The sequence below is a fragment of the Equus caballus genome, chromosome 5, assembly GCF_041296265.1.
Source record: "Equus caballus isolate H_3958 breed thoroughbred chromosome 5, TB-T2T, whole genome shotgun sequence".
NCBI classification, from domain to species: Eukaryota; Metazoa; Chordata; class Mammalia; order Perissodactyla; family Equidae; genus Equus; species Equus caballus.
In genome coordinates this window covers 21,812,794-21,839,455 of record NC_091688.1, presented here as the reverse complement: position 1 = coordinate 21,839,455, position 26,662 = coordinate 21,812,794, and the positions used below count along the sequence as shown (strand labels likewise).

The window sequence follows — 26,662 nt, the reverse complement described above, 5'->3', positions numbered from 1 at the left end:
CTCTGTCCCTTGATTGGTTGTGAAAATTGTTGCTAAATTCTTTCATTCATTGTTTTCATTCTGCAAACATTTGTTGTGCTCTCGTGGGTACCAGACACTGCTGAGGCATCGTAGTGTCCAGTCTGAGGCCGTATATGGATCATTCAGTACCTAGTAAGGTGCAAGACGCATAGTTCTTGCTCCAGTAGATTTTAGTGAATGAATGAATATCCTCATATACCCTTACCTAATGTTGATTGATGGCTGTAGGTTAATGGTAACTGGTTAATGTCCTGATGACAGAATAAGTTAGGGTACCTGAAGTTGGCACAAAAAACAGTATGCTAAGTTTTCTACTTAGAAAATGCTTAGCCCCTCAGCATTACAAAGGCTGTGTATGGTTCTGCTAACCTGCAGTGATCGTCTCTTTTTGTGCTGAAAATGGTAAACACGATTGTAAATATGTTGAATTGTAAAAAGTACAAGTCAAACCCATCATAGCCTTTACTTCTCTGTGTACCAAGACTTCCAAGCCTTTGACGTTGGCCCTTTAATTTTAAGTAAAATTGCCACGTGGACGTTCATAGATCAGAACAGTTTTAGAAGAAACATGGTGTAGTGGAAAGAAACATTTGTGTTTTGCTGTCAGAGTGTCTAGTTTGAATTCTGACTCCTGTTCTGCCGCTGGCTACTTATATGGCCTTGGACAAATTACTTAATCATTGACCTCCCTGAGCCTCAGTTTCCATATCTGTAAAGTGGATTATGCCAGGGTAGTGTTGACGATTTATGAGAAGGTAGTATGCAGTACCTAGCATAGTGCCTGGTCCAGAATAAATGCTCCGTGGATGTTGATTTTAAAAAGTCCATCCATTGGCCTGAAGTGTGCCAGTGCGCTCTCCTGTGTTGAAGAGCATGGTTCCAGCCCACAGGATGAAATCGTTCAGCACACATGCCTTACAGACAGCCTTCACAGCAGCTGGGGAGGAGCAGGGCTCTCAGCGTTTACCCCAGGCTTTGGGCAAGTCACTGCTCCTCTCTGACCTCAGTTTCACCATCTCAAAAGTAAAGAGACTGAGTCCCCTTCCAACTCTGAAATTTCAGATACAAATGAGAAACACTCACTGAATTATCTCCCAATAGACTGGGTGTTTCTTGAGGGCACGGGTTTGGGCCCGTTCATCCTTCTGTGCACAGCGCCTCCAGCACATAAGGGCTCTCAATGAATGTCTGCGGAAAGAATGAATTTATGGAACAACATAAAATTGAGGATGTATACTACTAATTGTTAGCCTGCTAGCTCTAAGTTAGACTTCCAGAACAGTGAGAGTTGCCTTTGGTATTTTTCAATGCAACATTTCTTTTCAAGGATGAGAAAGTGGCCAGTGGTTGATTTGGCTGAGATGTGAAATAAAGGTCTGAGTTCCTTAAGTTCAGGCCCTTGACCTCTCTGCCTCTCAAGGGGATAGAGAGCAGTTAGATTAGCTGTATAAGGGCTTTCATATTTACTACCTGACCGGATGAGATGGGCAGGGGATTAAGTGGCTTTTTTTTAACGGGAGAAAATCGAGGACAGGCACTCAGTGATGGGCTGAAGATCACATGACAGATCTGTGGCATAACTGGGCTTAGACCGCAGGTGCCCTAACTCCCATGCGTACATGCAGACTTCAGTCCTTGGAGCCTTAGGGGGCTGTGGCATTCTTGGGCCACTGTGTGTACGTGGGTGGGAAGGCTGGACCAAGGAGGGCCTGAACCCTGACAATCCTTTTATTTGTTTACACATGTGACTGATGGTTAAAGTTTGTTTGAACAAAGGAGACTGTGGCCAAAAGAAAGGTTTGACGATCGCTAAACCAGAACATCTTCCTAGCTAATTTGTTAAAATAAAAGAAATGATTTCTAGCCAGAGAGAAGCTTTAGCTCAGTTTTCTCTTTCTTTCTCCTCCTTCCTCACTGCAGGTTAACTGTAATGGCTTCACAATCGAAGACGAAGAACTTTCTCATTTGGGATCAGCCATATTTCCCGAGTAAGCGGAGTTTGACTTCATTTCTTGTCTTTTTACTTTTATTTTTAACACTAATTTGATTTTTGTAAAAAATTTCTAAACAACCTGCCTAACTGCGTGTGGTAGACATGAAAGTCCAAGTGAATTAAGACGCCCTTTTAATTCTGCCAGAGTTCAGAATATTTCCCCTCCATTTAAGGATCCGAAGGTAGTAGTTAAGAGAACAGTTGCTTGTTAAGTCCTGCTGGGCAGAGAGCTGTTATTAAAGAATATTTGAAAGTGTGCACAGAAGGAACAGCCCATGCCCTGCTGAGAAATTTGCTTTTTGCATATCTGTCGTTCTAGAAATCTTTGGGTTTCTTTTACTCAAAAGTAAAACAGTAATTTGCAACCAAGAATTGGCCATAGGCTTCTGTAGGGAATATATGAGCTTCTTCTCCATCTGTTGTTTTTGAAAAATACCAGTATAGACACAGCACAGTTTGGAGGGAGAATATGCTAAAGTGGTGAACGAGGGGAAAATTTCAAAGAACTATAGGATTTTTTTTCTCTACTTCGGGAATACTCAAGTAATTCAAGAAAGGCTAGCCAGTTGACAAACGGAGATCTTTATGGCTCTGACTTTAGTAGATTGCCAAGAATGGCTTTGCCATTGTCTCTTTGACGGAAAGGGTATTTTCAAAACGCTTTAGTCGCCTGAAATCAAGCCCCCTCTTTACAAATGGAGCAGAGGAACCCTTCCTGCATCCCTTGTCTAAATGAATCCACAGTGTGGATTAGTTCCATCTAAAGTGGAATTGCTTAATATGTACTACAGGACCCCTTGGCTTTTGGGTGAAGCAGATGGAGGAAACTCTTAACACCCGTGCGTTAGCCATGGGTGATGTGTGCGCCCCTGGTGTGTGTGTGTCTGTTGCTGCCCAGCTCTGGGCCTTGTACAGGTCTGAAACATAAGGATGGATCTGTACAGCTCTGTGCCTCGTGAGCAGCTGTCATAGGCTTTCTTGAACCAGAGAAACAAAAAAATTTATTCACGTAATATTACTAGCCTATGGCCAAAATGTGTCATCTGCAGTTTGAATTCCAATAGTGAGGAAACAAGTATTTTTGAGAAAGGCTCTTTTGAACTTTTGCCCTGGGAGAAGGAAGAAGAAAAAAAGAAAGGCTCCTGTTGACAACCTGAAATGAACTCTGGAATGTCTCTGCTCTCAGTATCTTAAAGACGGAAAGAAAGGATAAGAGTTACAGTATTGTTTCGTCCTTTTCCATGATGGCCAAGACAATAATGATACCAAGAGCATGAGTTGTTTTAGGTTCTTTGCCTTATGGTCCTTTTCCCCCACCTTCATTAAAAAGATATGGAGGAGCTGTCTTGAAATGAGTTACTTAATACTTCTGCAAGATGGTTCTAGAAATCTGCTTTTCCGTTAATAACCACTTTGGGTGCATTTGTGTATTTCCTAGGGTCTGGTTCCCTGTGCACCACTTACTAGGGAGCCAGGTGGGCTGTGATGCAGGGCGGAGGTGACCATCCCCAAAGACAAAACAAGGAAGTTGCTACATGTTGTCCCAGGCTCACGGCCAGCCACTAACGTCACTCAGCCCTCTAGCAACCCCACGGTGGAGGACGGCTCCCCCTCGTACCCAGACAACCCAGGGCAGCTCATCCTCATCAGGCTTTGCAACTCCTTGGCTTTTTTGTATTTTGGGGGTAAACAGGAGAGGGGTTTTGGTCACTGAGGGTTCAGGCAGGTGACACCGGCCACCAGAGCAGTGATACATATGGATGTGAGTGCCCATATGAGCCCCAGTTTCCAGGCAGTTTTAATTGGGGGAAAAATCCCTTTGGGCTGAAATCATAGCGGCCTTGTGATTTCAAAGGCAGCATTTTCAGAGATCAAGCACTTTTCCCCTGTAGTTTAGAAATTTCTGTTCTCAGAACTTTGACCTTGATATAATCAGAAAGCTCAAAGCCCCTCGCACAGGCGAATCTCTCTATCCTCGCCGGCCCTGAAAATCAGACAGCGAGCAGCAGGAACAGTGGTGTCCCAATTTTCCAGATGAGGAAATTGAGGTGCCGCGAGACTCAGATGGGCTTCTCCAGGTCTCTGGGGGGATCACAAGCCCTCGCTTAGGAAGCTGGCATCTCCCACCGTGGCGATTTCTCAACATCTGAAGAAAAGATGGTAGAAATAATCCACTACTATAAAAAGTGCTTGGAAATAACAACCCATTTGTCTTGCACGGTGGAGGAGCAGTTCACTGCAGGAGTTGGGTTTTGAGTCCTGCCTCTAACAGGAAGGAATTTCTGCGGGATTTGTTGTTCTGCTGTTTTTATTGTTGTGTGCTCTTTGTTTTTGGTTTAGACGTCACCATTTGGAATTGCACATTTCCCTTTTCAATATTGTTAAAGTTTAAGATGTTAGATATTACTATAAATGCATGCAGAACCACCTCCTCAAATACGATGGCCAAATATTAGATTTTTTTGTTAATGTCTTGCAAAAACCCAGTTCCTGTAACTTAGCAAGTAAGTAGCCAAGGAGTTACCTGAACAGTCTGTCTGCCTCACTGAGAATATTGGGTTTTCTCTTCTGATTGACAGTGTTGCACTGATGAATCATAGTTGTTGCCCCAATGTCATTGTGACCTACAAGGGGACCCTGGCAGAAGTAAGAGCTGTACAGGAAATCAACCCAGGAGAGGAGGTGAGTGTGTGGCCAAAGGTGGCTGTGGCCGTGTGCTTCAAACAGCTGTTTTAAAGGACAGTGTAGAAAAACCAGCACAGCCTCACCGGACAAGACTGGCTGTGAATGGCTCCAGCAGTCACGCTGTGTCCATCCTCACACCCGCCAGGCTTGATGCTCAGATTTGTGGCCTGTGGCTCAGAGTCCCAGACTTTTGTCTTCCGCCTGGTGCTCGCCATTTCCATCTTTGGCCAAGAAAAAAACAGGAAAGAGTAAATTTGAATTAAATTCCTCACAAGGATTTATGGAGATTTATAGAGGAAGAAGACTGCCAAAATGATCAATGTGAAATATTTGATTCTCTTCAGGGTCTGGGTATTCCTATTGCCAAACGATTCAATTTGAGCTCTTTTTTCTTTTGGATTAGTGAATTTTGGCCTGTTTTGCTCCCCAAGAAAGGTCAAAAGCACTGTATCTAAAAGAGAAAGAGCACCTCAGCAGAGGTGGAAGAGCTCTAACTCCAGGAACACATCAGCATTTCACTTCGTGAACTCCGGAGAGCTTGGCTTTTAGGGAGGGCATTCATGGCTGGTTGTACCCACTGGTAGGGCTGTGGCCAAGAGGCACCCTTAGCTTCCCTCCTTAACTTAGGGCCGTGGAGAGGACCCGGTGTTCTGTCCCCTGCTCAGTGGTTCCCTTTTCCTTTCCCATGCTGTGATTCTATGACTGCTCGCGGAGACATCTCACCTCGAAGAGGCTGGCCTGGCAGATTGCTCCATGTGTGATAAATGAAATCCCTAGCAGGACACGTAAATTTTTAGGGAATATCATCATACACTTTAAATTTCAGTTGAATAATCTTTAATGCTATTGTGAGTGCATGTCTGGGTATTTTAAATTTTAAATATGATCAGTGGGCTAAATGATAAAGGTCTTACTTTCTCTGGAACTTGTTAACTGACCCACAGCTGGCCCGGGACCTGAAGCCCAGTGTTCACATTAGACTTTCTACCTGTTGCTAGATTCATCATGGTGAGGGTATCCCGATTTGGGTTTGGGTGTCTTGGTTTCCAAATGTATAGTGGAGACTGCCCTGATGCCTCTAGAACAGACAGTTATAATCAGAATGTCAGTCACCAGGCCCCCGTGCTCCTGTGGGCTGACTGGAGACACGAGCAGTCAGTCACCTAGCCTGGCTCTGTCTGGACCTTGAGCAGTGACACTGAGCGGCCTTTGTCGCCATCTTCTGGGCCCTTCTGTTTGCTGCACTTTGTGTCCGTCAGTCATTTCAAAGAACTGAGGCAGGCTCTTGCCACGGGAGGCAGGGAGAGCTTACTCCTGTTGGTTTGCCCCAGTGTTCTCACAAATCTGAAATGCAGTAATCTCGTTTCGGGGAAGTCCCTGCTTTGGGGGTGACCCGCCCTTCAAAGAGGAAGAAGCTCATTCCCCAGGGTGTCAGAAGAGCCACAAGGTCTCCCCTACCGCTCTTTGGGTGAGGGAGAGCTTGGCAGCACCTGTGAGCAGCACCTAGCCCCTTGGGAGTCCCCCGCTGCCTGCCAGTGCCCGAGGTTGCTGGCACGCTGACAGCTGTGTGACATCCATCTGTTCAGTCAGACATTTGCCTGATGGTGTGGGATGAGCAGCAAAGCCATCCCCATGAGAAGATAATGGGCAGTTTAATGCCAGCCTCCTCCGTAAGCTCCAAGTCTCTTATAGACCCCATTAGGAAAAAAAGCAAAGATGGGAGGACCCAGGAGCCCAAAGGTAAGACTTTTCCAAGCTCTTGGGCCCAGCTGGGAAAGGCAGCAGCATGCTTGTGTCCTAGAAGCAGCATGCTGACTTGTCCCAACCTGCTGAGCCGAGCTTCTTGCTCCATTGCCAGCTGGTGGAAGGAGAAAAGGAAACATATCAGTATGTGTGTGTTCATGCTCCCCCTTGACCCACCCAGCAATGCATCTGAGCCGTCCTGACTGTGAACTAAAAGAGGCTAAATAGAAGCCAGGCAGACGCAGCGCAGGGCCAACTCCAAGGCTGAGTGGAGTCTTTGCCGCGGGGATGGTGGCGGGGCGGCGGCCGTTGCTTTCATACACAGTCAAAGGCATCTGCTGGACAGGTCCTCAGCTTCCTCTCCACGTCCCTAAGTTTGGGGAGGAAAGAGGCGAGGGTGCTTTTACTCCAGTCTACTGTTTTAGGGACTCCTTGCTTCTGCCGAAGGTGGGAGGAGAAGCCCTATCTGTCCACCCCAAGGAGGGCAACACCAAGGGGCTGCTGAGTTTAAGGAATTCGGCATGTTAAAGTAAAGAGCGTATCCTGAGCGGTGGTCCTCCTCAGGACCTCCAAGCAGACCACCACAGATGTTGGCGGAGCCAGAGGAAGGACAGGGAGCGAGTTTACCTGCAGCAGACTGAGGTGTCAACTTTTTGGACCCCCTTAGGTTTTTACCAGCTACATTGATCTCCTGTACCCAACAGAAGATAGGAATGACCGCTTACGAGACTCTTACTTCTTCACCTGCGAGTGCCAGGAGTGCACCACCAGGGACAAGGTGAGCCCCCTGAGCCGGCCAGGGCGCTGCCCACGCTCTGTGTCTCAGGACCTTCTGCCATGTGATCGCCCCTGTCTGACTTGGGGTGTCTCCTCCTTTGGTATTTTTGACCCTTTAACCCACCTTACTAAGACAGCCAGGGGGATCCGGTTAGATCAGGTCTCTGTTCCAACCTGCTCCTCGTAGCTGATGAAAACATTTCTGTTACACTGTACAAATAAGAAGAGGATCTGCCCAATGGCTATTTCTTGAAAAGAAATGACTGCTCAAAAGAGAGGGAAGGGAAAAAGTACATGAAAATCGTTTTCGGGCTTTCCAGCCTATTCACCAAAATATGCGGATTCTTTGGCGTTGCCCAAATTATGTGACATTGCCCAAATTATCGATGCCTCCTCTCCTTATTGTCTCCTCTTGATTCGTAGATGTGTTAACACATTTCTGCTCGTCGGAAACATGGCCTAGGTGTCCTGCCTAGATAAGGATTGTCTAGAAAATTAATACATTTGTTTGTTTTTGTAAAAAGGTAGTGGAGTTTTGAATTTCTCTTGGATTCCTTGCCTGATTTCCTGTCGTTCTTTTGTAACTTTAGAACGGGCAAGCCTCTACCTCTGCTTGGGAAAATGTGCTATGTGAGAGGTTTCCCCATCAGTCTGGTTTCGTGGGAGGTAATGCCCTTGCACTTGTGGACCTTTCCCTCAGGATAAGGCCAAGGTGGAAATCCGGAAGCTCACTGATCCCCCTAAGGCAGAAGCCATCCGTGACATGGTCAGATATGCGCGCAATGTCATCGAGGAGTTCCGGAGGGCCAAGCACTACAAATATATCCTTTCAAGTGTCCCTCAGCTACAGGGGTGTTGGAGAGTTGGGAAGAGGGAACCAAAGAAAGATGGGTTTAAGATTCTGCATTTTGAAGGAAGAATGTCTCCTAGTAAAATGTGTAAAGACTTGGTGACTCCCCATGACTTGAGTCAACCACATCAAAGTTTTATGATGTTGATCTTATCTTACTTCTCCCTGTTTGACTAGTTTGGTCAGGAGCTTAATGTAGCGGGAGAGTTTTATTGTCTAAAACTGTTGAGAACAGTTCCTTGAAGGCCCTCCTTTATTGGGTATTTTATTTGGGGGAAGGCCCAGCGCTGAGGGCTTTGAGTATTATCTCCCCTCATCTCACAAGGACACTCACAAGGGACTGTTCTGTCCCCCTGTAGCAGATGAAGACAGACTCTTAGCTAGCAACTAATTTGCCCAAGGGACAGAGTTTACCATGGCAGGTCCAGGATTTTGCCCCAGGTCTGCTGACTACTACAATCTATAGTCTTAACCACTACCTTATAGCATTTTCTTGGGTGTTGAAAAGGCATGCGATTTTTTACTGAGAGAAGAACTAAAACCAGTAAAAGGAAATTGGAGAAAGGCACGTTTTCTCTCAGTGTAAAAAAAGCTTTCCCGTGGTGGGGACTTCTTCCTTAAAAATGCTTCAGCTAAAGTGCTCAGCTTGGGTGAGGGTTTAAATTTAATTGGAAGATTGAAGATTTGTGACCCTAATCAGCCATGTTTACAGCAGAACTCGAGTCTGTTCCCTGTGGCTGAAATTCTTGAGTTGTGTTTAACAGCTGAGGTCTTCCCATTTTTCCTAGTTTGTTTCTTCAAGAAAAATGTGATTCCTTTCACTTTTGCTTGGCTTTCTGTAATTTACTTTTTTGGAGGGTGAGGGTAGGGGCAGAGTGGATGAAATAACTCCTTGAAGGCAGTCCTGGGAAGTCTGCAAGCCAGGTGGGCCCGGCCTGTCGTTTCCTTGACTCCAGAGCACCCCCTAGTGAGCTGCTGGAGATCTGCGAGCTCAGCCAGGAGAAGATGAGCTCGGTGTTCGAGGACAGTAACGTGTACATGCTGCACATGATGTACCAGGCCATGGGCGTCTGCCTGTACATGCAGGACTGGGAAGGAGCCCTGAGATACGGACAGAAAATCATTAAGCCCTACAGGTGATTGCAGTGGCTGTTCCCATCATCTTAGCATGGAATGGAATTTGGTGATTTGGAATGTGTACCCTGGCTGTCTTGCCTCTTGACCGTATTGTGTTGGAACATGCCTAGAACAGCTTTCTCTTCTCTGCACCCACATCTGGAGGTTCAGTGCAGGGTGCTGCTCCATCGGGCCCAGCCTGTTTCCTCCACCATCTGGAAGAGACACCTATGGAGGCAGGTTGAGTTATGCAGGGGGTGCTGGGGCAGGATTTCCCCCAGGATCTATCTGGGGCGCTATCTCCCTAGTGGTTAGTTCAGACCAGTATTAAAAAGCCATCAGTTGGTTTCTTTTCCCTCCTATGCCTTCCTGGTTAAATGGTACTTCTTAATTGGTAAGCAGTGGTCTCAAAAACCCTGCTTTTCCATCATTATTCACACTCTCCCCACCTTGTGCTTTTAAAAATTGCAGCCCAGTTTGCAAATGGAGAAACTCTGGGACCATTGGGTTGGCTGTGGTTATTCAGTATCCCCCCTAGGTTTGAATAAAACAAGTTGGGTTTTAACTTATGGGAATAATGAATATCAACTACGGGGAAGTTTCTTGTTGAGAGGGTTATTAAATCTGAAAGTAGATGACAGATGGAGGTCGTGGCATCGTCCTCTGGCTCTGACTAGCTACTTCATGGCTGGGATGGCCGAGATTGGGTCACTGGGGTGCTTGTCAAACACATTTATTTACCTTATGAATTGTCTTGGGTCTCCCCAAGACCAAGTGGATCAGAATCTCTGGACATTAGAGATTCTCTGTGATCATCTCCGTAATCCTTGTGTTCCAGAAGCACCCCAGGTGTTTCTCATGAATTTGAGAAGCCCTCAGTACTCCCTTGCCTTCTAAGATTGGGGACTGTGAAGTTTGTGCCTAGTCTGAATTGCCACTGCCAAGTCGCCCTCCACTTACCTCTCGCTGCCCTGAGTAGTCAGCAGGGGGAGCCCAAGGGGAATCGAGATCCTAAAATCTGCTCTTAGAAACAGTTTGCTGCACTGGGGATAATCTCAAAGCCTATCCTTCTTCTTAGGGTGGGTGAGGAAGTCCTTTAGCCTCATGCACACTTCCCTCTGTGGGATCTGTAGGGAGGGAGAGAGAGAGAGAGAATGAGAATGAATGAGCTCATCTTAGCCTTGTGGTTCCTCTCCCAGCAGGGTCTTGCAGTGCTGGAGCCTTCCTCAGCTAAGTGAGACCCTCCTGGAGGCCCAGCTCTGGCCTTCTGTGGGGACACTGGCCCCAGGGCTTCCTCCAAGCAGCATGCTGCCCCCTGCCCAGGCATACAGCTACAACATGTCTCTTTTAGATGGATTTTGAGGGTAGAGCAGTACAGACCAGCCTGTAAACACATACCTCCAATACACACATACACACACGCACACACACACACACACACACACATTCACACACTCTCTTGCCCACAAGCTGCCTTCTGGTCTCTGTTCCTAGGGAATGGCTCTTTCCTAGGCAGGCACCATCAGTCAGCCTTCAGTTAAAACCAGACAGAGAATACCTTGTGTATGTAAAGCCCTTCAGTGGACAAGAGAGAGAGACTATCTAGAAGAAACAGTTCTCCTGATGTCAGAGAGCTTATAGTTTTGCTAAACCAACTGACATCAGAGAGTGTGAGAGGAAGCTGGGGTCTTGAGACATATTGGCGTGTGTATATTTAAAGTATACTGCCTTGTTAATAGGAGGCGCTAGACCTAAGGTCCTCATAAATAGGGAATGTACTCTAAGAGATGTTTTCCCAGTGCCCTGCTTTGGGTGCACCTGAAACAAAACTCTGGGACTGGGATTGCATGTTGTGTTTTTATAAATGCTTCTGTATAGGATTTCTCCTGCAGTTTTTATATAGCTTTTCAGAAACTCACAAACTGCATAAAATGAGGTGCATCTACTTCCTTGGTTAGAAGTGGTTAGACAGGGTTGAACCATCCACACCTTCCACCCAGAGCCTCCCAGGGTTTGGAGAAGCCTGGCTGCCGTGGAGAGTGTGGCCATGCGCTCGGCAGCCACTGGCTGACTGCTGTGGCCTGTGCGCTGCTTGGCGGCCTTTGACAAGGCAGCCTGTTGTCCTCTCTCTTCTTCCAGTAAGCATTATCCTTTGTACTCCCTCAACGTGGCCTCCATGTGGTTGAAGCTAGGAAGACTGTACATGGGCCTGGAAAACAAAGCTGCTGGAGAGAAAGCCCTGAAGAAAGTAAGTCGGTGACGTGAGGTTGGGATTCCCAGTGCCCGGCCGGCCTCCTTAGCATCCTTCCTTCATGCCTGATAAGGCTGAGTGACTGAGGTCGTGGACAATGACCAGCTCTTGACCCACCCTCTGGCCAGAGAAGTGGGAGCGGGTGGGTTGAGCAGGCGGCGGTGGAGAAGGTCATCAAGCCTTTGCCAGGTTTGTATCCAAGCCCTCCCCTAAGGAAAGGGGTGTACACATTGAGAGGGGTTGGCCGTGACTGCAGGCTCAGCCCATGCCTGGGGAGAAGCAGGTACAGCGGCTGTCCCATGTGAAGCCATGGAAGCGGACAGACGCCACTGGATGGGTCAGGAGACCGTGGTGAGGGAATTTTCCATTTGTCTGCCCTATAGGATTTACAGATTTGTGATAGTGTATGCCTGATTGTGGTGAAATCAAGGCAGCTGGCTATGGAGAGTTCTTCCCCATTAGGATTGTGCCTTTGTGGTTTCTAAAGTGTTGTGATGATCACCATCACTGTCCATTGAGTACTAGCTCCACGCCAGGACCCTCTTGTGTGTTTTTTCTTTTCATTCTCACAAAAATGAGAGTCCTTGTTCAACTGGGTTCTTTCTGAGTTGAAAGCTTCAGCTCCACCCACTCCTGCTGTGACTGACACACAGGGCAAACTGGGACCCTGGGCAGCATCTGCTCCCCTCAGTGTTTCACAGCTGCCCTGCTGCCAGTGGGCGAGGGCACCCGACTCTGACCTTCGCACCTTACAGCAGCTCAGGGTCAACGCCCTGAGTGCTGATTCTCATGGTTCTTCATGTAGAAGTTAGCCGTTGATAAACTATCTTTGGGACAGTCTCTTGACTCCTGTCAGAGAATGTTTGTAAAAGTGAGGGCCACCAACTAGGCCCAGATGCCTAATTCTCCAGGTTCCCCAAATCTTCCCAATAGACTATTCAGAAAGATGGAGTAAGGGTCCCGCATCCCCACTGGAAGGGTCAGGGCAAGGCCAGGCTACAAGTGTGAGTTACGCATAAAATTTTTTGTTTTTAAACCATGGAATTTGCCATCTAAGATAACATATTTGTTGCCTTAGTGAGTTGAGGGAAGATAAGATTACCCAGTGTGGTCACAATTGTGACGTGCTGGTGGGTAATTAAATACAAGATCAATGAAGGATAGAGTAGATCTGAGCAAGGAACGTGAGCCATGAAATGAATGCAGAGGGCGAGGGGAGGCATTCACAGCAGAGATTCCTGAAGGCAGACACCGTTACTTGGCCTGCCACCTATTGGTTTGGGATCCAGAAAGAGAATAGTAGAATGGAAAGGAATGCCCGTCAGAATCATAGGCCCATCCCAAATTCCCTGTTTGAGGGAGTGGAGTAATTTAGGTTTTTCTGTCTATGAGTAATATAGTTGAATACAAAAGAGCAAAATAAATTCTTATAGATTATATTCGATATATACTTCCTGTTTGCCAGGCACTATTACAGACACTATTCTAAACTCTTGAGAAGTAGGCATCATTCCTACTTTAGGGATGAGGCAAATGAGGCACAGAGCACTTAAGTATATTGCCCAAGGTCACACAGCTAGGAAATGATGGAACCTCTGGCACCTCTTCCACTTTATATTGCCTCACTATAAAGAAACCTTATTGGACACATTCTCTCTAGCTTCCTCAAATAAAACCTGCACCTGTTTTTAAGTTCTTTAAAGAATATGTGTTAAGAGGAAAGCATGCACTGTTTGAAAGGGAAAAATGGTTTAATCACATCTTTATTAGTGATGTAAACCAAAATCAAAGGAGTTTTGATTAAAGTTCACTGTGGCCTTTTCTGTTTCAGCATTGCCTGTTTACGTAGTTTAGCACAGCCAAATACTTCTGTCCCCAAAGCATTTTTTACTGAAATATCTAGAATATTGAAGCAAAAAAAAAAGTCATGAAATCAATTTCTCTGCATCATTTCTGCAGCTATTGCCGAATGTTTTACTCAGAATGTTTAGAGACTGGGTGACCAGTTGGTTACCAGATAATCTTGTCTCTCTATTTTTTTTAAAGCCAGACTCTGGATGAGAACACAGGCTCTAAAAGCCGGGTTGTATCCTGTGCCTTAAAGCGAAGTCCGACTTGGATTAAAGTTAGCCGGGGTGGCGGTGCAAGGGGACTGGCTGCAGGTTCTCAACTCTTTTTCTCTCTCTTTCCCAGGCCATTGCCATCATGGAAGTAGCTCATGGCAAAGACCACCCCTACATTTCTGAGATCAAACAGGAAATCGAGAGCCACTGAAACTATGCCAACGTGTTAGTTTTTATTTAAATACTAGCGCAGAAACCTCCAAGGATTTGAATATTTCAAATCGTACACATCACTCCAGCACTTCCATAAAATCATTGGAATGAAAATACTACTTGCACTTAAACCTTACACATGGCTTACTTGGAAGTTGGTCTTAATCTTTAACCTTAAATTAATTTTTGGATGCTTTTTTTTTTCTAAGAGAGAATGGCATGGTTTCATATATTATTATATACTTTAGACAGAGTTTAAAAAATTCAATTATTTTTCCCTTCATGCCTATTATAATGTTCTGAACAACCTCAGTGGTGAAAGAGAATAAAAAAAGATTATAGTACTTAAAGTTTGTGTTTTCTTCTATCTCCGGGAGGATTTCAAAGTGGCGGTGGGAGCTAGGTCTTGGAGCGGATGTCATGCTTTTTGACACCTCTTCTGAATCAGGTGGTGGGCTCAGGCCGCCCCTGGGGCAGGGGGGTCACGTGGCCTCTAGCTTGCAGTTGCTTTCAGGGTCCACTGTGATGGAGGAAGAAAGAGAGAAGCTGCAAGAAGGGAAGAAAGATATCTGTGGCGGAGAACAATTGACTGGGAACCCCTCACTGACGGGAGAATCTGCCTGTTTCAATTCTTCTCTTAGTGTCTGGGGTCCATTCAATGCATGAGGCATGCCTCTCTTCCTTGGCTTTTTTTTCTCATCTGTCTGAAAGCAGACTTTCCGTCTCTCATTTTGTTGATTGTTCTGTGCCGTACTCTCCTTGTTTGGAAGCACTCCAGGGTAAGCTTGCGAAGGAAGAAAAATTTTCCTTACCAACTGTGTTATTGAGCAAACAGGATCGCTCCCCGCGCGGCCAGGCTTCCCCACAGCCTGGATGGCAGCAACCTGGGGAGTGTTTGTTAGCAACCACGGCAGAGAGGGGCACAGCCCAGAGGGGTGCTCTCTGTGGAGGTCAGGGATGTTTCTCTTTGGAGTTTCTTGTAGTCCAAAGACAGGAACATCCCCGTTAGGTAACAAAGCCTGGTGGAGTTTACACTTCATCTTTCTTTCATAGTCCTAATCTGCAGACAGCTTGAACAGCTGTAAATCTGGTACATTACCCTTCCTTACTCGCCTACACACCCCCGCACGCAGCTCTCAGACACACAGTTAACTGCACACAGTGGGAGTCAGCAGGTAGAATGCATTGCTTGTCCAGTGAAGTGCAATGACATTTATTGAACACCTACTCTACACAAAGCACTCTGTGTAGCTCTGTGAGCGCATAGATGCATAAAGCATCGTCCTGGTTCTGTGGAGCATGATGTTTTAAGAATGCTAATGTAGCTAAGCTTAAAATGTGCTTAGCCTACTGTCTCTATAGGATTTATAAAATTTATAAAATTAATACTTTCTGGGGGCTGGCCCAGTGGCATAGTGGTTAAGTTCCCACACTCCACTTGGCAGCCTAGGGTTCATGGGTTTGGATTCTGGGCACAGACCTACACCACTCATCAAGCCATGCTGTGGCAGCAACCCACATATAAAATAGAGGAAGACTGGCACAGATGTTAGCTCAGGGACAATCTTCCTCACCAAAAAAAAAAAAAAAAAAAGTAATACTTTCTCAATTTAAATAGTACAAACATATCTGAAAAAAAGCAAGCTGTTCCTTCTTCCCTGTCAGTCCCACTCCCCAGAGGTCACCACTGTAGACAGTTTACTTATGTGGTCCCAATTTTTCCCCTGCCTGTATAATGTATCTATATAAATAGATTTAGAAAAACACAGGCAGAATGGTACTGACATATTTTGTAATCTCCTTCTCTGACTTAACAATATGGATCTCTTTTCATTCCAGCATTCACAGACTCACTTCATTCTTTTTAGAAGCAGAACGTTGCATCAAATGTGGATGTCATAAGTTGCTCAGCCATTCTGTTTATGGACATGTGGTTTTCCCACTTTGCTGCCGTGATAAACAATGCCACAGTGAACAATCCCAGACACAGAACTTGGCTGATGTGTCGTAGCATTTTTGGAGACAGACTCCTAGAAGTGGAATTTCAGGATCAAATAGTGGAAACATTTTTTTTATTTGAATAAACATGGCCACATTTCCTTTTTAAAAAACTGCCATCAGTTACCAATAGGATATAATATTTTTGGTATTTTTTTTCCTCTACCCTCATAACACTGTATTGTTTTAAAAAATTTTTGCTAATCTAATGTGTGAAATATTTTGTTTTATATGCATTTTTTAATGAGATCAGGCATTTTTTCGTATACTTAGGAGTTGTGTTTCTCCTGTTGATCTTCATGGCCACTGCCTACTTTGCTATTCACGTCTTTCATGATGATTCCTAAGAAACAATGAATATTGAGATATTTGCTCTTCGTTCTGTATTGAAAATATTTCTCCCCTTGTTGTCCATTATTTTCCATGACACTTGCTGTACAAAGGTAGATTGTTTTCATCTTTAAATGAAAAGGAATAAAACAATTTTTTCTTTGTCTTTGATCTATCTAGAATTGTTTTATTTAATAGTAAGGGATCCAATTGTACTCTTTAAAATTTTTAATTTTCAAAATTGTTAGCCCTTTTGGCCAGCATTGGGCTGGCCTGGTGGTGCAGCGGTTAAGTTTGCACATTCCACCTTGGCAGCCCAGGGTTCTCCGGTTCAGATCCTAGTTGCAGACCTATGGCACTGCTTGTCAAGCCATGCTGTGGCAGGCATTCCACATATAAAATAGAGGAAGATGGGCGTGGATGTTAGCTCAGAGCTCATCTTCCTCAGCAAAAAGAGGAGGGTTGGTGGTGGATGTCAGCTCAGGGCTAATCTTCCTCAAAAAAAGAAAAAAAGAAAAGAAAAAGAAAGAGAGAAAGCAGGCCAGCATCATTTATTGGATGATTTATTGCCCTGCTGATTTGAATTGGTATCATTATCATTGCCCTAAGACCTAAGTTTATTTCTGCACTATTTCACTCCATTGATCCGTCTATTCCAATACCAATAAAATACTCTTAATTATTGTGGCACTGCAAAACTTTTAGTATCTACTAGGGCTAATCTTGTGTTCTCTTGAGTTTTTCTGACCCTTCTCCCATGTTTAACTCTCCAAAGTACTTGAGAATCATTTGGCCAAGGCCTCTCTGGGCCTCCCCTACCCCCACCCCCCGGAAAAGTGCTGCTGTGAGATTTACTACAATTGCATGGAGTCAGTGACACAGAGAGCTCAGCTCTTCCTCACATGAGTCTTTCTATCCAAGAATGTGGTGAGTTTATCAATTTGTCTACGTTTTGCCTTAGAGGGGTTCAGTTAGGTTTATACAAGTCCGACACATTCTTCTTAATTCCCAGATTTTATGTTTTCTATAGCTATTATGGAGGAGTTCTTTTCTTCTCTTATGTTTCCTGTTAAGTCTGACATGTTTTCCCCATTTGTTAAGTAAAATGTAAAATCACATAAAATAGACATGTTTGATCCTGTTTTTGTCATTTTATTGCATATTTTTCTTATACGTATCTTTGCTCTTTTGAGTTTTCTTCTCTCTTTTTTAAAATTTCCTTCCTCAGCTCTGCTAATATTCTATTTGGAGATAATCAGGTTTACTAGTGGTTAGTTTTATTTCTAAATTATGTAAGACTACTTTTTCTGTTTATCAACCAAAGGAAATAAACCAAGTCTATTTACACAGTCCCCGAAAGAGAAAACAAATTAATGTACCTTTTCTCTTGCCATTCCACTTGACTACTCTCCATTTTCATTGGAATTTTGTCTATTATCATTTTTTAATACTATGTGGCTTTTCTTTCAAGAACCTATTTGTCTTTTGGCCACATCACCATATACACAGAACTATTTATATGTTTAATGAGATTTGCTGCCATCTCCTTCCACCGCAGAGTGGCCCAGAGGATTCTCATTTTCATGATATGGAACAAGCTGACGCCTCTGGTAGATGAATGACTCCTGGTACAGTGACAGGGTTGTAGGCGGGTTACTCACAGAAGTGGTTATTTTGCCCTGTGACTTATCAAAGACACATTAAAAAATATCCACCCTGATCACCAGGGGTTCATGTGTATGTCTACAACAGTTGATTGGCTGAAAATTATGCGGCAGGACAGCCACCTTTAAAGGTAGAGATGAGTTGGGCTGTTAATAAAGTTGAAAGCCAAAAACAAGACTTTGGGTTCTATATCTGCCTGGTGCTTATCTTTTCCAGGTCAACAGTCTGGGATCTGAGTAAACATCAGCTGGAAAAAGGGCCATGGAGCTTAATAAGGTTTATCACTGCATTTGTGCAAAAGACCCATTTCTATGTATTCTTCATTGGCCTAGCCATCACCCCTTACAAAAGGTTTCTTCTAACAATGACAACTTTGGAAATTTCAAACTAAATTTTCAGTATGATCAAGTTATACAGGAATGAAAAGTGGGTGGTAATAAATGGGCTTTAAAAAACTCAGAAAGCTGATTTTCCCAGGCATTCCTGCCTATCCCAACATAATCCTAGAGGTAACAGATGTTGGTGCTTTCAACTAATGCAAACATACACAGGACAGAAGAGAGTTAGAAGATGCAACTATTCTCTCTGAAAAAAAAAAAGTTTATTGCATATGGAAATCAATAGATATCTTTTACAAAAAAGGTTAGAATAAAGATCTCACATTTGTAAAGGCACATATGAAACATTTTACAGCAATGACAAGGGGAGTGAGAACATAATATGCAACTAGGACCAATATCTAAATAAGACTTTATAAAAACAGATAGGAAACAGTGCAAAAAATACTGTCAAAAGTCAGTTTTATACACCTCATAATTGTGTATGAAACTGGCAAGCATAAGCTTATTTACTGATATAAAAAAGCACATAGAAGAGCATGCATAGTTTTATTTAAGGCTTTCAATATCATCAAATCGAGAGGGAGTTCATACCAAGGTAAAGTGGACATGAATATTTAGATAAATCACTCCCCAAATTAGGGAATGTCCTATACGCGTCCCACTCCCTCTCTCCCCTTATAAATGTAGTTTGTTGTCAAGAGACTGGACTTCCATCCTGCAAGGTAGCAAGAGGCCGGCCACCACGGGGAGAAGAATGTGTTTTCAGGATCCCAAGGCCCAACCTGGAATGCATTTCTCACAGCAACAACTTCATAGGTGGCTCGATTTCCAGGTCAGCCCACAACAGTCAACCAGCTCTGGCTGACACAGCCCTACATTTCTGCCGTGTTGGAGATCAGAAGGCTTCGGGGGGCTGACCCAAGAACCTTAAGAACAAACTGGTTTCTAAGTTGGGGACTTGTCTATACATCGTTTCAAAATGAAACCTATTCAATGTCAATTGTTTTCAATGATACCACAACAACAGTCCAGTGAAACCAACTAGATTGGCTGGTTACTTGATGTAACACAAATTACATAAGGTTATACGTTTAATAGTCATCTGCATATGTAAACCTTTTTGTCTTGCCATGTAAGTATCCTTAAGCAGGTTAGTTTGACTACTGAAGGAACAAAGGACATACACAGGAAATCATCTCTGATGAAGAGCAAGCTTACTTCTAAAAGGATAGGGTGAATAGATTTTTAAGATTCCAAACAGTGGCAAGAAAGTTCAGTCAAAGGGAACTGCAGTAACATTTTACAGTGTTCAAGCTGAAAAAGAAATGGCTCTGAATTACAGCTTTCCGCTCTCTGCTGAAGGTATTTATTAGCTGACACTGCAGGTGAGGAGGTGGGAGGCCCCTGAGAAATGCTGAGAATGCCAGGCACCCCCTGCTCTGAGAGCTGCCCTAGCAAAACTCAGAGCAAGATTCCTGAGATTTTAGCAAAATGGTTCCACCCCAAGGCACAAAAAGACTCCGATCCAATCTTTTCAGCTTTCTGTGTTTCCCTGAAGGAGGAGGCTGGGAAGAAAGAGTAGAAGTCACAGGTTGGATGGACAGCTTATCCTGCTCCTTCCTAGATAACTGAGACCTGATCACAACTCGTAAATGTTCCTGGAGAGCCCCAGAGCTTGACCTGTTTCACTGGATGGATCAGTCTGTGTAGAGGCTGTGAGGAAGGGAACATGGTTCAGCAGGAAGAAGCTAGAACAAATCGATTTGACTACACACTTCACTATGCCAAACGCAGCCACTGTGAATCTATGTAAGTTCACCTTGAAATAAATACCAAGAATGGTTGCAATCACCCTTTTAAACAGGACTGAAAAATCGAATCCATCTTTTCTTTCATCTCTTCTAGTACTGAATGATAATGTCCATCTCCAGGGGGAAGAAAAAGAGTACGTAAGGGCAGCTTCCTGGTTGCCAACAGCTTCGGAGCTCTTTCCACGCTGGTTATTTCCGTTTGCCAGATCTTATTCCTTGAAACTATATAAGCTTTTAAAAGTTAAAATTAGATTTCCTAATTACATAATTTGGAGAGGTTTAAGAGAAGGATTCTCTATGACTAGATTTAACTGTTTTGTAGAGGTTGCACTAAGAGAGTAGGGAAAGGAAAGAAAAAGTGCCCTGTTGAGAGCTGATCCAGAAGGCAAATGAAAAACAAGGAAAGGTCGGGACAGCCCTCAAGGAATGAGGTGCTCTTGGAATGAAGAGGGTGACATCAGAAAATAGCCCTGCCTGTGCCCCCCAGTGAGACAAGGAAAATGGCAGTCACGGTACTGACCTCCTCCCCACTTCGGTGCCCTGATTCCCCCCTGGGATTACAGGAGAGAGGAATCAAGATGCCTAGGAGCCGTGCTTGCTAACTCTGGGAGCCATGTGGATGCACAGAAACCCCTGCTATTAAGGCTTCAAGGAAAGGAAGGGCCAGCAGCAAGCGAGGGGAGACGGCATTCTTGAGCAGCAAATCGAGGCATGCATCAGAACCCGTGACACTCATCAAGCTCTCCTGCGACAGTGAAGACAGTTTAAAACCAGAAGCAAGGGTGAGACGGATCCCAACATCGCAGCCCAGTCTTTCTGAGGGGTGCCACCTCACCGTTTCCATCCCTCTGGCCTTGCAGAAAGGGATATAGGGAGTGAGAGAGACATGCCAGAGCTCAGAAAATTGTGAAACAATACACTTTTTGATAGCAACTTCAGGGCTGAGCTAAAAACCCTTCCTCTTCCCATTTATAGCTCTTCTCTGGGCAAGCTTCTGGCACTTTTTGGAAAGAATGACCCTGATGGCCAGAAGGAAGAGTGACTCTATGCAGATGCTTGTCATACTCGGGCTGCATGTCAGCTCTAGCCCTCCTGCCTTAGAACGAGACGTCCTTGAACTTATTTTTAAAATGGGAGGGCTGACTGCTCTGAAGAGGAGTAACTGAGGCGCATCCTTCCCTTTGCTGCACCAAACAACAGTAAATTCCCCCGTCCTCTGAAACCGACTGATGCCAGATACTCCACGCCAGGCTCACGGACATTTAACAGAGAACTTTTTAGTTTGACCTTGTGAAAGCAGATGCAGCTATATTAAGCTGCAAAAGATAAGGTTGTCAGCTCGATAAACATGTGCACCTACCTGGGTTTACAACCCGAATGTAAAACCTGAGAGCAGACAGGAGAAAGGGTAAGTATTAGCCGAGCTGGCTGTTGAGTTTCACAGGACCCCATGAATAACTGACTTTCGGGGCAACACATTTGGGTTGGCAGAATTTGATTGGATACACCCTCACATTTCTCCCAGGCATGTTGCTGTTAATTTCAACAGATGTATTAATAAAGTCTTTTCCCCCAAAATATCTTAGAAGTTGAGGCAAAGACAAGAGGCATTCTGCTCTCTTGCTCAAGAGTCCAAGGCAAGTGTCAAACAAAGTTTAACATTCTAGAGAGCCACTCTATAGGGCCAACTAGTTCTTCACCCGTAAAGCTGGAAGCCACTGGAACATCTGTGTGGTGTCCATGGAAAACCTCAATGTCTCCATGTGGAAGCCCTGCTGGATTAGTTGTTCCTTAGCTCACGAAGAAATCACTAAACAAGAGCGTGACGAGTGTCTGATAAAATCCACAGCCAAGAAAATAAAACACAGCAGCAGAAGAATCTTGGGTAAAACATGAAAAAGCTGAAGTCCCAAAAAGGGCCACCTTAAGAGCCCAATAGTAATTACTTGGTGCTTCTGGAAATTTCTTACTCTAGGACCCCCAACAATTATTCCCAACACAGAGGAGGAATGAAGGAGTCTAAGCTCCCTGGCATACATCTTAGAATGCCCTTGTACGTTCTCCCCCTCATCCACCTCAAGTGACTGACATATCTCCCCAAAAAGAAAATCAATAACCATACCCACTTTCACCATCAAGCATACCACTGGCAGTGGAGGAGAGAAATTAAAAAGCACATTCTGCTTTCTGACCAAGGACACCTTCAGGTGCACACATCATGTTTCATTACCACTGGGCTGAAGTCAGCTAACACAGATGGTACATCAAGAAAGGATGGGAGCTGAAAACCCCATAATGATGTGCCTGATGGCCAACCCTGCCTATGAGAATCAACGGGGTGCTAATGTCTCTGCAAGGAGTACTTCCAAGCCCCAGAAGATGGCCCACTCACCGAGTGCGACAAGGGTCACTACAGCGAGGCAGCAGGTTCACAAAAAGAGCCAAGAGCCCACGGCACACACTTCATGTTCATTAGCACTTGTTTGGAGAAATGACATATGGCGTGCTGGGATCCATACTATATCAAGGAGAAGAAACAAACTGTACATATTAGGTTGACTCATATGAATTTCCTGTCATTATACATAAAATATGATCCAACTACTGGAAATTTCATATGGGTCAACCTATATTAAGCTGGAAAAGATAAGAAAAGTAGGCAGCTAGAGAAAAATGCTGATCTACTGTGTCCACTGGAGTTTATAACTGAACTGCAAAAGCTGAGAGCAGGCAGGATAAAGGCTCAGTGAGTACTGGGCAAACCAGTGGTCAAGTCCCACAGGACCCTCCCAGCAGAGCCCACAAAGACCATCTATCCAGGCTGATGGAGGAAGGGGCCAGAGATGGCCAAGGGACTCATAGGCAAACAATGACAGATTCATTACAGTCAAAAAACTTAAGTTCTTCTCAATCTAGGACCACAAAGGTTGTAAAAGTAAAATTCTGTTTAGGCTCCTCAAAAGTTTATTACTCAAAATATTCCATGTGAGGATGTTTTCACCTTCCCTAATCTTCCTGGGCCCCTCCAACTGAGGTGAGGAGCTCAGCCCTCTTTCCTCTCCTATAAAGAAATCAGCATTGACATCCCTCTCTAACGCAGCTAAATCCTCCTTTACTTCCTATCCAGGGAAAGTGGTGTATAAAAATGTAAATGCTACCAAAAGGTGGTCCTCCCAAGGACCCAAGGAAACCAATAATGCTCAACAGGACCTCACTCAGCTTTGCCAGCAGGTTCGGCTCAGCTCAAGGATGAAGACGTCAAGCTCAGCCCCCATGATCCAGGGACCACAGTAAACAAGGATGAACACCGAGTCAATGTCTCCAAATGAGCGTGGATGAAAGAAACAAAACATCTCAACTGGAAACTTCAAGACCAGAGGCCTGAAAGTGGTGGATGGCTTTGTTATGAGATGGTATCTTTTTTTGCCCTCCATTTTTAATTTTCTCCCTTCAAACCCAAACTACAGCAACAAACCCTGACAGCTCCAGCTTCAGACTTGACGCATCATCAGGAGCTCATTCCAAAAGCTCTAACTAGATAACTAATTTAATACACTTTGCTTCAAGGTTTATTCCTTGGCCGGCTTCCCAGATATAAAGCATCTCTGGGCAATTATTATGCAGATGCCACTGAAAGGACTTTAAATGGCTGCTGCTAATTTAACGGGAGATATGTTGGCATTTACTGGAGATGTGAAAAGGAATGCAAAATGTGCTAAAGGACGAAAAGCTTTTGTTTTTAAAAATGAAATATGTGGAATAACTTTTAAATGTTTTCCTTTGGGTGTCAATATAAACGTTGGCTAGGAAATTGGATAGTAAACCCACTTCTTCCCTGCATTTTGGGCACTAATGAATATCCTGTAGCATAAAGTGGCAACAGTGGACGGCTTGAAAGGAGGACGATGAGCAAAGAGCTCAAAGAGACAGCAGGTCTACATGCTGCCCACGTGAGACTTAATTTGAACAGTGCCCATGTTGGGGCCTAAGAGACGAAAGAGAAATACTGACGTTGTTCATCAAACAATAAACCAGTTGCTGCAGACCAACTGTTAAAACATCCCAAACAGCAGACTATCCCAAGGATGGAAAATCTCTAAGGAAAGGAAACAAATACTTCTTTGCCTGTTGCTGATCAAATTCTGGGCGTCTCATAGTGAAGGTTATGAGCTCTGTTCCACTGAAAATACAAGTCATACTAACGGTTTTCTTTTTTAGAACATACACCAGGCTCCCCGAATCTACAGACTTCAGTTGAAGTTATACTCCTTGACTGATTCTGCAGACCTTGGAGGAAAAGAAAGGAGGCCCTCCATCTGCAGACACATGGAGTCTAAATACAGAGAATTACAACCCCTAGGAGGAGGTGAAACTGAGTTGATGGCGAGCCCGAAGTCGTTCGTTGGGAATCTGCTTCCACACCCGTCTGCCAGCATGTGGTAACAAACTCACAAAGGCACACTCTTTCTGGTTGTTTGATGCTGTTCTTTGCATTTTCAGCTCAGGGAAAAAAAAGAAAAAGGCAGCAGTGGAGGAAGGCAGGATGGAGCACCTCAATGGTCAATTCTAAGACCAAAACCACAATTTAAAAGTTGCATCCAAGAAAAACTAGACAGTAGAGAGGAAAATTCCCCAAAATTCAGCAAGAGGGAAAATGCATGGAAGATGATTTATTGTGTACTAACCTTAACCTCAGAAATTCAGAAGGACAGTGACCCATGAAGGCACAGGAAGAGACAAACCAAGAACTGAGCTTCAAACTCAGCAGCGTTAATGCCCTCACTGACCAGAGAGTGGATCGTATGGAGAAAAGGAAAGCAGCAAAGGACTTCGGCACAAATTCCACCGTCTTCCACCATGCGGGCCCAGATTTGGACTACAGGGTCCTGAGTGGGCTTAGTTCTACTCTCGCAGACCAAAGCCTGGAGACGACAGCAGCACAGTGGGGGTCATATTTGGTGTGGCTCCTGGCCAGGCCCCTGCTCCCTGAGTGCCAAAGAACCCCCATAAATCAGCCTTCCCAATGGTTTCCTTTATAACCCTTCCAATGACTTCATGACTGATGCAGAGACAGAATGCACCCAGCACCTCGACCTCAGGCCCTCATCCAGCACACACATCATATGTGAATAAGAAACAGGATCAAGAGCCTGCCTGCCTCCTTTCTCTGCTCTATTATCTTTTCTCAATCAGGCAAGAGGCCTAGCTGCACAGATGGCCTGGCCCAGGGCCTCAAAGGCCACCAGACTGGGGCCCATTGGGCAAACGAGGAGAAGCAGCAAACACTGAGGCTGCAGTTCCCAGCAAGGAGACCCAGGCTCCAGAGCCCAGCACAAGGTGGTGGAGAAAGACAGAACACAGAGCTCCTCATTCAGCCTGAGTGATGGCAATTACTGCACCATAAAAGGAGCATTTCCCGGAGCTTTTCCCACCTTTCGCTCAAGCTTGGGGGCAAAAAAAAGAGACAACTGAGGGTGAAAACAGAAAGGAAGAGAGAGGAAACTGTTCATCAAGCCTCACGAGCCCCAGAATATAAGAGAATAGTGTCTTCTCCTTCAGGGAAGGGTCTTGCCCTTCATATTTTAGGATATCTTTATATTTTAGGATAAATTCATTTTCTTTCCATCTTTGATTTGGGCACAAGCAATTAAGCTGATGAATTTCAGTTGGTTATAAATATGGCTACACCTTCACTAGAGATGCATTCCCTTATGCCTCTGTCCCCAAAATGATCCACCAGGCAACCTTTCCCTACTGACGTATTACAATGCAGATCAGTCAAAATGTGGTTCAAAAGAAAAGTACTATATTATTGTGAAAACTGCATTACAATGACTCACAAAAGTTATTCCAAAGGGGAAAAAAATAAATTATCTCATATAAAATAATACATGAAGTTTTGAATGATCTTGGCTCCCATCTTCAGGGAGCCTGTGGCCTGCCGGCTCCAGCCATCTGCACCGTACTGGAGGAGCAGATGTTGTCTGGAGGTGCCTCCCCATCTGCGAGATGGAGCCGGATTCCTCTTCCAGGAGCTGGATCAGGGGGTTAAATGAGTCTGGAGTTTTGGAGGAACTGGATGAGAACTTGGTAGACAAACTTGTACTGAGCGATGGTCTGGATCATGAACATCCTTTGCTCCCTGAGGAGCCTCAGCATCATGGGCACTTCCACTTTCTGCAATAAAAGAGAAAAAGGACAAGATCTTGAGATGGGGGGCTTCCCTTGGGTCATTCCTCATTCCCTCATCCAGGAAGCATTCGCTCACTGCCCACGTGCAGGTACAAGAGAAAGCAAAGAACTGGGCCCCCTCTAGGTTTTCCCAATCAAAGACTTTACACCAACAACTGGAGCACCTGGTCATCACGTACCACGGGTGTGATATTTTAAATAGAGACCAGTCTGTTAGAGAAAACACAGAGGCTGGAGTTAAACCCAACTGGTACTCTCAACTCTACCACGCCCAGTGGTAGGACTGAAGACATCTCTGGGTCTTAGCTTCTTCCTTGGTAAAACAAGGATAATGATGCTTCCTCTAATGGCAGTGTGGCCTTGCCCAAGTTTGTAACATTTCCTCAGCAATAACATGGGGCGATAAATAGCACCCACCTCACAGGATTGAATGATGAAATGCATGTAAAGCATTTAGCACAGCGTCTGGCACACAGTGAGCTCTTAATGAAGACTACTCACTACTATTTTATTAATATTAATCAAATAAGAACAAGCATGCCCATCGTGCCACGTCACGGGATCATAATCATGATCAAGCAAGATAATTTACGGGTAAACCTTTAAAACGTCA

At 44.7% G+C, this 26,662-nt stretch overlaps 2 protein-coding genes across 4 annotated transcripts in view; one reads left to right on the top strand and one right to left on the bottom strand.

Moving 5' to 3' along the window:
- SMYD2 (SET and MYND domain containing 2) overlaps positions 1 to 14,056 on the top strand; it is a 48,604-nt gene extending 34,548 nt beyond the window's left edge. The window contains exons 6-12 of the mRNA XM_023640734.2: positions 1,942 to 2,009; positions 4,594 to 4,696; positions 7,110 to 7,220; positions 7,920 to 8,040; positions 9,031 to 9,205; positions 11,325 to 11,433; positions 13,630 to 14,056. Coding sequence (XP_023496502.1) covers positions 1,942 to 2,009; positions 4,594 to 4,696; positions 7,110 to 7,220; positions 7,920 to 8,040; positions 9,031 to 9,205; positions 11,325 to 11,433; positions 13,630 to 13,710 — 768 coding nt within the window. The 3' untranslated portion in view covers positions 13,711 to 14,056. The remainder of the gene's footprint in view (positions 1 to 1,941; positions 2,010 to 4,593; positions 4,697 to 7,109; positions 7,221 to 7,919; positions 8,041 to 9,030; positions 9,206 to 11,324; positions 11,434 to 13,629) is intronic.
- A 4,228-nt stretch (positions 14,057 to 18,284) lies between these two features.
- The window catches only part of PTPN14 (protein tyrosine phosphatase non-receptor type 14), a 173,959-nt gene continuing 165,581 nt past the window's right edge, over positions 18,285 to 26,662 (bottom strand). For all 3 annotated transcript variants that reach the window (XM_023640732.2, XM_023640733.2, XM_001488273.7), the window contains one exon: positions 18,285 to 26,034. In XM_023640732.2, coding sequence (XP_023496500.1) covers positions 25,906 to 26,034 — 129 coding nt within the window. In that variant the 3' untranslated portion in view covers positions 18,285 to 25,905. The remainder of the gene's footprint in view (positions 26,035 to 26,662) is intronic.